Here is a 9869-nt window from a genome sequence, read left to right as displayed (position 1 = left end):
GCTTTGGATCATGTTTTTTTCTTGAGGGGAGTGAGAAGCATATTTGCCTGATGTAGAACGCATTACAGATGGAAGGGATGTGATTATAACAAATGTGAAAAGTTTTATGAAAAATTGTTTCTACTAAATATTCAATGTTTTTAAAATGACTTGTGATCTTGTCCAAATTATTGTAGGTGATTTACTTCAATAGAAATTAGCATTGATCACTTGACTGATGTTGGCTTACGTCATTCTGAGGTGAAGATCATACTTTAAGTTTTGTTTTATTGTGTTGCTCATCCCCACATTTTATTTTAAAATATTTTAGACTAAAGAAATTAATACTTTTAATACAAAACTGAGAGTAAAGACTATTTGAAATAAATGCTGTTCTCTTGAACTTTCTATTTATCAAAGACAGCTGAAAATAATATTAAGCAGCATAACTGTTTTCAACATAGATAATAAATGTTTCTTGAGCAGCAAATCAGTGCATTAGAATGATTTCTGAAGGATCACGTGACGCTGAAGACCGGAGTAATGATGATGTAAATTCAGCTTTGCATGATCACATAAATAAACATTTTAAAATAATTATTTTCAAATGTCTTAACATTTTCAGTTACTTTTTTTAAATACTTTTAACAAAAAAAATTATGAAATAGATGCAGCCTTGTGAGCATAATCAAGGTCAACTTTATTGTCAATTTCTTGACATATACCAGACATACAAAGAAATCGAAATTGCGTTTCTCACTAATTAACCCACGGTGAAATATAAATAAATAAAATGACATATAAAATATAAATCATATACAACTCCCTATCATACGTCAGACACTAACCCAGTGTCTCTGCAAGAACTTTGACTTCATGCTTCTGATAAAATCAGCAATAACATTAACCACTCCCATTACCTATCAGAGGTGTCAGAACCAGAACTACACCTTGTATACATGCGAAATCATGAATAGGCATTCATACTTACCCTCAAGCCATCCCAAACGGCAAGGACATTTTGAACATGAGGGTTCCTGCAAGAATTAGTGTGATAGTTATTGGCGTCATAGTTTTCAGTCGCATGTACATGTCATTTATCAGACAGGAGAGGAGTAGGCTACCTAATGATGGCAACAGGTTACAAATACCAGAAGATCTGGAGACTCTTAGAAGACTGAAGAGAATAGAAGATCAAGTTGATAAAATAGGTGAGTTTATACATATACACACGAGTTTAAACTTAATCAAATAGAGTAGGCTAAAGGTTATGCGTAGGCTATTTGGCGTGTTGTCCGGGGAGGGCTCCGAGCTCGAACTAGCCCCGAACCCAGAGTAGCCTACAAGTGAGGCGATGGGGATGCTGTAAACTGTCATATAAGGTAGTCTGCTGATTATACCTCCTGATGCTATTGAGTTGACTTGATGAGCTTCTCCCGTGTAATTAGGTTAATAATACTCCCGAACTTTGTGAATAAAACATCATTAGCCGATCCTAATGATCCAGCATCCCTCCACCCCAATTCATAGCCCACTCTCATCTGTTCCTATGCCAGCCAGAGAAGGGGCTAGCACTCTGAGTTCGAGACACATTTTGAGTTCGGGAAGCACGCTAAATACGCATACTCTTTAGTATAGCCTACTACATTCAATTACATGCAAGTGTGATCTCGTGAAAGGTTTTCATTATCTTGTGGCACTATCTCCAATGTTATATACTTTAATTTTCAGCCAAATTTATAGAGGTCAAAAACCAAAAAGTCAAAGAGGCTGTTGTGGAGCAGAAAACTGAGGTTAAGAAGTTGTATCCAGAATCGCCTCTGTTCAGTTCATGGGGAGCTGAACTCACAGAAGAGGAACAGATGGAAGCAGAGAGGCAGTTTCAGGAGTACGGATACAATGTGTTCCTCAGTAACAGATTACCGGTGAACAGAACAATTCCCGATACTCGAGATCGCAGGTAACACCTTCATAACTTTAAGACATTTAAAAAAAAATTCCTGTAACATTTCTTATTATTGTTGAAAACAGCTGCGCTGCTTTTTTCAGGAATATAATTTTTTTTTTTGAAAGAAGTCTTTTGTGCTCATCGAGTCGTGATAAAATAAATACAGAAAAAAACAGTGCTATTGTGAAACATTATTACAATTTAAAATAACGGTTTTCTATTTTAATTTAGGCTTCTTTAAAATATAATTTATTTCTGTGATGCAAAGCTGAATTTTCAGCATCATTACTCCAGTCTTCAGTGTCACATATCCTTCAAAAAAAGTTGTGCTGCTTAATATTTGTTTTTAAATCTCTATCGCTATATCACAAAAATAAATTATATTTTAATGTAGCCTATATTAAAATAGAAAACCATTATTTTTTATATTTCACAATAAAACTGTTTTTTTCTCCAGAATTTTTGATCAAATAAATGCAGGCTTGTTGATCACTCTACTCCAAACTTGCTGGTACTAGTGTATTTATAAACTCATTTGCATATATATATTTATATATTTACAGATGTGCTTTGAAGATCTACCCAAACGACCTGCCATCTATTAGTGTGGTTCTGATTTATTTAAATGAGGCTCTGTCAGTCATTAAAAGGGCAATCTGCAGCATCATTGACAAAACGCCTGCTCATCTACTTACAGAAATCATCCTGGTGGACGACTACAGCTCGAATGGTTAGTTTTACTCAAATAATTTTACTTCTCAAATAAATAAAATATAACAAATATTTAAAGATAGTAGATTTTCTAAAAAGATAACGATTAGAAAAATTGCTAAAAGACAAAAACACTGATTAAGAAAAATATTGACACATGGCATGAATTATTCTATTAAATATTATCATTGATTATATAATAAATATTTATAATTAAAAATGCATATTTTAATTTACGACAGAGGATCTGCAAATGGCTCTAGATGAATATATTAATCTAATTAATAAAGACAAACTTGGCTTAATCAAGAAAGTGAGACACAAAAGGCAGATGGGTCTTGCCAAGGCAAGAGTGTCAGGCTGGGAAGCGGCCAAAGGCCAGGTGGTGGCCATTCTGGATGCCCATATTGAGGTTCACAAGCAATGGTAAATACTACCAGTCTGATTTTTATAATATCGAGCGATGTATTATCTTTGCCAAATAAATATTTGACTGCCTTATTGTTCTAGGGCAGAGCCACTGCTTGCAAGAATCAAAGCCGACAGGACAATTGTGCTTTCGCCAGTGTTTGACAAAGTGTGTTTTGACACCCTGGAGATTTCTGAATATGAACCCTCTGCTCATGGGTTTGACTGGAACCTTTGGTGTATGTACGAGTCTTTCCGACCAGAATGGTACAAAATGAACGACCCATCAGAACCAGGGAAGTAAGTGGTGTAACTTTTTCACCATTTTAAACAGTTTAGTTTCATGATACATTACTTTGCACTCAACCGTGTAGTGTATGAATTTTAATAAGGTTATTTTGTAATTTAACATCGGAGTCTGACAGACTCTCCCCCTCCACTATGCATGGAAATCGGCATTCTAAATCATAAACCTCTTAAAACATTTTCTAAATGTCTATTTAACATAAAAAGTATTCCAGATAAAAACATCCACATCAAATAGACGTCTCTGTGATGTACGTGTGCTACTCGCTCTATACTACAAAACTGCATAGAATAGTGCAGATGGGACGCACCACTTTAATTTCCTCTTTTTTTTAAAAACTCTTTCCCCGTGATTGATGGAAATCTACGCCTTTCCGTGTTTTCACTGTTATACGGTTGGGGCGCTATTACACATCTTCTGAAAGAGTACTGAATCTTCAGATCAAAACACATGTAATTAAAATGTAAATTACATGTAAATGTAAGCATATGCATATGTAAAATAACGCAATCATAAACATTAAACAGCATATTAAAAAAAAAATATATATTACTGAATGAAATGTCAACCAAGGATAAGGTACAGGACTGTGAAGCTTTGGGGTGTTGATGGACTCGGTCTACCCCAGACAGCAACATAGTGTCAGCTCAGATCCGGCCCACATCTGGTACGTGTGGAATCCACATGATGTGGCCTGGATCTGGGCCGACACTACGTCGCTGTCTGGGACCCCATCTGTGTTTTGATCATCATTCTCAATCTTATCCAGAAAATGCTGGCAGTGGGTGACATCTTAAAAAACTCTGGCGGGGAAAGAGTTAAATGTCCCTGCAATGTGACAGATACATTTTTAAAAGAAAAAAAATGCAGTTTTTACTCCCATATAATAATCCCAGGACATGTCTAACATACTTAAAGTCACCATGAAATCTAAATGGACAATTCTTGTTTTTTTGTTGCTGTTTTTTTTAATTCCAGTAGCTATTTGTTTAAAAATAATTATTAATATAATTCAAATGTCTTTAATTCATGTGACCTCATAATCTTTAATCAAAATAAATTTCCCTCCCTCTTGCATAGAGTCAGCGACATCTCTACCTTCTCTGATGATGTTTATTGGCGCGACAACCTGTCACTCACATGACATCACAGCAATATTAAAATTAAAATTGTAATTAAAATTACAACCTTCCAATCAATTCCCAAAGGGCAAAATCAAGTCCCACCCTAATTTTTTTTCTTGTTTGAGGAGCCGTTTCTCTCTGATATACATCACAATAGGAAAAGGACTATCACAACTTCCATTTCATGCCGGCTTCAATAAATAGGCTACAGTTTGCAGTTTATCATTTGACTGAAGTAGAACAAATAGTCAGTTACTTTTTCTGTATTGTTAGGAGTTACTCAATCATGGGTATCCTTGTCGCTGATCGTCAATTCCTGGGAGAAATTGGAGTTTTGGATGAAGGAATGACAATTTATGGGGGTGAAAATGTTGAACTAGCAATACGTGTAAGTTATTCCTGCACATCGTGGCACCAAAAAATGCATATAATGTGTAAAAAATGCTTGAATTTGATCAATATCTGATATTTAATTAATAAATCAGGTCTGGCTCTGTGGCGGGAGTATTGAAGTGGTGCCATGTTCAAAGATTGCGCACATTGAAAGAGCACATAAGCCTTATTCACTGGATCTCAACAAACCCATGATTCGAAATGCTCTGAGAGTGGCTGAAATCTGGCTGGATGAATATAAATCAAATGTGAATATTGCCTGGAATATCCCTCTAAAGGTAACAGTAATAGCAAACATTGTTTCAAGGTCTAGTTTAGAACTATTCATTTCATTGATCTTCATATCATCACACTGGACCTGGTTAATAAAATGACCGTTTTTCCTCTAGGGTCATGGGATTGATATTGGTGATGTAACTGAAAGAAAACAGTTACGAGAGAAACTCAAATGTAAGCCCTTTAAATGGTATCTGGAAAACGTATATCCTCTGCTAGACAAATGGAACGACATAATAGGTTATGGCGTGGTAAGTTGCTCAAAGTCTTCTAATATATAACATTTCCCTCCCAAGAAGAGATATAAATACATAAATCAAGTTTATAGTTGGTCCATCTAACCCAGTTATTCCAAAACTGCTGCTGTTTATTTTCATGACAGTTGAAGAATGATCTTCATGAAGACTACTGTGTTGATGAAGGCCCTGTTCCTGGAAGTGTACCTATTCTGTATGACTGTCATTACTATGACTCACAGGTACTGTATGCAAGCGTAAACCTTTGCTGTGAATAGCTACGTCCAAAATGCACTCTTCATTTCAACATCTCTTACAGCATTGTTACTACAACAGTAATGGAGAGATATACATTGGAGGAATCAAATCTCACACATATAACTCCAACCGTTGTCTAACGGATCCCGGTAGTGGAAGCACACCAGGGTTACATGACTGTAAACAAGCCAAGGAGAAAGAACTGAATATATACTGGGACTTCACTCAGGTATGATCCTGCTCTGCATTTTATTCGTTTTTTTTATTTTTATGGAATATTTCACACCACATTGCTTACCCCTTAAAAAAAAAAAAATATATATATATATATATATATATATATATATATATATATATATATATATATAATACAATCGCTAGGACACATTTCTCAATACTTAGGTCTTTTTTTTTCTTTTTTACTACCAAAATGACCAAAACACTTCATACATTTCTCAAATCAACTCATTCTTCCAAAGCACTTGCAAAGGTTTTCAGCCAACAAACACACTTTATCAATCATAAAACACTAGCATCCAGGTAGTGTACAATGTTTACTTTAGTGGATGCTAATGAAATTGAAAGACTTGTGCATGTCTTCAATTCCATCGAATTGCTTTGATTGTCTTTGATTTATTGATTCAGAATATATTTCAATATCGTATTACTGTAGAAATTGTGCAGATTTATGTCTTATTAGTTTTGTGTTGTGCTAGGTTTTGTTTGTTAAAACTTAAGTTTAACAGTTTTAAGAAAAGAAAAGAGAATGTTAACGTGCAAATTGGCCTTTCCAGTAGGCTACTTAAAGTTTTGGTGGTGTTTGTGTCTGTGAGAAAAAAAATGCATGCAAATTGAAAGATGTCAATTTGCATTTTGTGCCAAAGCAATGATAAATGATCCACTGTTTAGCCCACGTAGTACGGTGGCCGAGAGAGCTCAAGGCGCTGCAACTGAAGAAAACACATGCAAATAGAAAAAAACATCTGCAAATTAAGAAAACATCTTAATCAGTTTCACAACACATGTGTGCTCCAAATACTCAACACAACCAAATACAGAAACGTGCTGCTAATAACACAGACCACAACGGAAATGTTTCCAGGGGAACCAAATAAGTGACGAACTCGGCTGCATGGGGCGCGCTAATTGCTCATGAGCATCCCTATGCCCTACTCCCTTCGAAGGGCAGACGACAGAGCCCTAGAAGTGGGACTTTGGAATGAGCACGGCTCTAGTGTGCCATTATGTAGCTGTTGGGAACGCACTTGATGAAGGGAGCAACGCTAGACAACGCAATTCACTTTTGGCTAAGCCCCGCCCCCCTTAGTTACTGTTGCTACCTCCGACAACTTCATCTGCGCTCTGGTTTGGTATCAACATGGCTTATGCTGTGACGGCTTTTCCTGATGAAATTTTATCAAACTTTTATAAAGCAGCAAATAAAGTGTCCGATAGAAGTAGGCAAAAGGGGCTGCAGTGTGCGTTTGAAGGCTTTATTCAAGACATACGGTGAAACGCAAGCAACAACAAGGCATCCAAATAGAGGCAAAAGCATAACGGTCACAGTCAAAAAATGAACCACCGCATATCCTAATCGAGACAGAGGCTGGGACTACACTGTTCATGCAAAGCTGGGTAGGCCTCTATTCACTTCTATAATCGTTATTATTTACAAAGCAAACGGACTACACGAGTATAAAGTTGTATTTATTAGCAGCGTGTGCTAGCGTATCAACAATTAGGGCAGAGAACCGAAATCATAACATAAAACAGCATAAAACTGTCTAACTAGTATAACTTCACAGTAAGGTTAAAAGGTAAATGTATCTTAGAGCAAAAGTGAGCTTGTTGATCCTTGAGGGGTTTCGCTGACTGAGGACGTCCACACAGTTTAATCCAAAGACGACACTTGTCAGTATTTAACTTCGGTTTTGGGAAGGGGAAAAAACGGACACCCCCCTCCAACCTCTCTGGGAAACGCGTATCTGTGTTACAAATGCCCCAGGCACAACGTTTAACCATATTTTTTATAAAACGACGACGTAATAGCCTGCCGACAGTGCCGAGACCAAAAATATGAGCCTCCTGCGTTGAAGTCAATGGAGCGCTGTGAAAAAGTGTCAGACCCTCTGTGGGAGCTAGTTCTTGGCTGCGCTGTGATTGGTCAATCTACATTCTAGGGCGTGGCTTAGCCAAAGGCGAATTTCCTCATTATTTTCACCTGGGATGTTCCCATGACAATTGTGTGTCTATCAGATGAATAGCTGTTCTTAATGCCGTTAACATAACGGTTGCAAATAATTTATTTATTTATTTTTACAAAACAACTTGTATGCCTTATATATCTGTGTGAATGTCTCAACTTTAAAACTTTAGACCCTACATTACCTTACATTTCTAATGAAAATTGTCTTTATGAAAATTTAAATATAATATGAAAAAATTATACAGTGTAATTAATATCTTTCCCTCGTGTTCTTTTTCTCTATCTTTTTTATTTATTTATTTAAATTTTCAGCTCATGGATCGTTTCTCATGTATTTGATGACATTAAACATATTGTTGTGTATATTGTATAGTTGTATGTCATAAAAATGTAATCTCTGTATGTTTAGCTGTAACAAAGAACGTATATTGAAGCACGCCCCAGCCGGGTTCGTCACTTATTTGGTTCCCCTGGAAACATTTCTGTTGTGGTCTGTGTTATTTGCAGCGCGTTTCTGTATTTGGTTGTGTTGTGAACTTTTGCAGCGCGTTTCTGTATTTGGTTGTGTTGTGAGTATTTGGAGCACACGTTTGTTGTGAAACTGATGAAGATGTTTTCTTAATTTGCGGGTGTTTTTTTTCTATTTGCATGTGTTTTCTTCAGTTGCAGCGCCTTGCGCTCTCTCGGCCACCGTAATACGGAGCTGCTGTTGTGTGAAAGCTGTGAAAATGTGACCTAAGTATTGAGAAATGTGTATAAAAAAATTAAAATAAAAACTTTTTAAGTGTGTGGTTATTCTGTGTTCTTTATGTGTATGTATATATATATATATATATATATATATATATATATATATATATATATATATATATATATATATATAATTTAATAATTTAGATACTCAGTCAAACTTAATTTCATGTGTTTGTTTTAAATTTAGGGAAATGCAGTCAGAAATCGAAACACAAACCGTTGTCTCGAGATCGGCCAAGGAGAGGATTCCTACTATCATCTCATTTTGCAGACATGCTCAGGACAAAAATGGACAATACAACATGTCATCAAAGACTTTTAAAAGGTAATATTGTAAAGGGAATAAATGAAGAACAAACCTTAAAATAAATGTGTGTGTGTGTGTTTCTCTCACACCCTGTAACAAATTAACTGCCAGTTTAATCACTGGTTTAACCTGATAGGTGACAAGTTTTTATTAATTAAAAAAATGTATTAAATGGTGTACTGATTCCCTTTTGTGTGTGTGCGTGTGTGTGTGTGTGTGTGTGTGTGTGTGTGTGTGTGTGTGTGTGTGTGTGTGTGTGTGCGTGTGCGTGTGCGTGTGCGTGTGTGTGTGTGTTTCTCTCACACCCTGTAACAAGTTTAAATTATCTGCCAGTTTAACGGTTAACCACTGGTTTAACCTGATAGGTGACAAGTTTTCATTAATTAAAAAAATTAATTCAATGGTTTCCTCAAACACTGATACAACTATTACAATATAATAACATTGTTAGTGTGTAACATAAATAAAAATGCTAGATTATAAAGTAATTTTGTGTTTTTTTTACAGTAATTTACTAAACAAATAAAAAATGCACAAAAAAGCCAATGTCTGAAGGTTATGGCATTGTGTACTGGTTGTGTACTGATTCCCTCTTGTGTGTGTGCGTGTTTGTCACCCTGTAACAAGTTAAAATTAACTGCCAGTTTAACCTGATATGTGACTGTTATTTTATTACTTTGAAACAATAAAACTTAATGCCGAATGTATATTATGCTGTTACTGTGAGGTCTGTGTTTTTTAACAGGATAAGCCCTTCTAAATCGGCCCAATGGCGGTATAGAATGGGTGAAGGTCTCTGCACATTACTATCTTTTCCGCGTGGCAAAGTAATTTGATTCTAACTAAGCTTTTATCTGACTCCATTTTATCACGACCTCAAATTTAGGTTAGAATGCCAATTGGCTATGGTCATGTATATAATAGTTTAGCAATACAGTTGATTGTTCTATTTCACTCTTTACT

General features: G+C 35.8%; 1 protein-coding gene across 2 annotated transcripts; it reads left to right on the top strand.

The window, feature by feature from the left end:
* Window positions 1-926: 926 nt before the first annotated feature.
* Window positions 927-9612, top strand: LOC306993947 (putative polypeptide N-acetylgalactosaminyltransferase 8). 2 transcript variants are annotated; one of them, XM_079604162.1, is made up of 11 exons: window positions 927-1190; window positions 1711-1939; window positions 2491-2657; window positions 2953-3064; window positions 3149-3346; window positions 4751-4865; window positions 4963-5148; window positions 5260-5397; window positions 5529-5624; window positions 5702-5869; window positions 8787-9612. In XM_079604162.1, the coding sequence occupies exons 1-11, from the start codon at window positions 1007-1009 to the stop codon at window positions 8919-8921; spliced, it is 1728 nt and encodes a 575-aa protein (XP_079460288.1). In that variant the 5' UTR covers window positions 927-1006; the 3' UTR covers window positions 8922-9612. The 2 variants fall into 2 exon arrangements, with proteins under 2 accessions (XP_079460288.1, XP_079460287.1); XM_079604161.1 differs by having other exon boundaries at window positions 2881-3064.
* Window positions 9613-9869: the final 257 nt, after the last annotated feature.

The sequence above is a fragment of the Phoxinus phoxinus genome, assembly GCF_949152265.1.
Source record: "Phoxinus phoxinus genome assembly, chromosome: 25".
NCBI lineage: Eukaryota > Metazoa > Chordata > Actinopteri > Cypriniformes > Leuciscidae > Phoxinus > Phoxinus phoxinus.
Note: the sequence above shows the minus strand (reverse complement) of the source record. Positions and strands in the feature narration are given on the sequence as shown.

What these genes read in the sequence shown, in the direction of transcription:
- LOC306993947 (XM_079604161.1), top strand. Translation starts at nt 1,007, where the DNA reads ATGAGGGTTCCTGCAAGAATTAGTGTGATAGTTATTGGCGTCATAGTT. An exon ending in AGATCAAGTTGATAAAATAG is followed by an intron (nt 1,191 to 1,710) that starts GTGAGTTTATAC and finishes TTTAATTTTCAG; the next exon opens with CCAAATTTATAGAGGTCAAA. An exon ending in ACATAATAGGTTATGGCGTG is followed by an intron (nt 5,398 to 5,528) that starts GTAAGTTGCTCA and finishes TTTTCATGACAG; the next exon opens with TTGAAGAATGATCTTCATGA.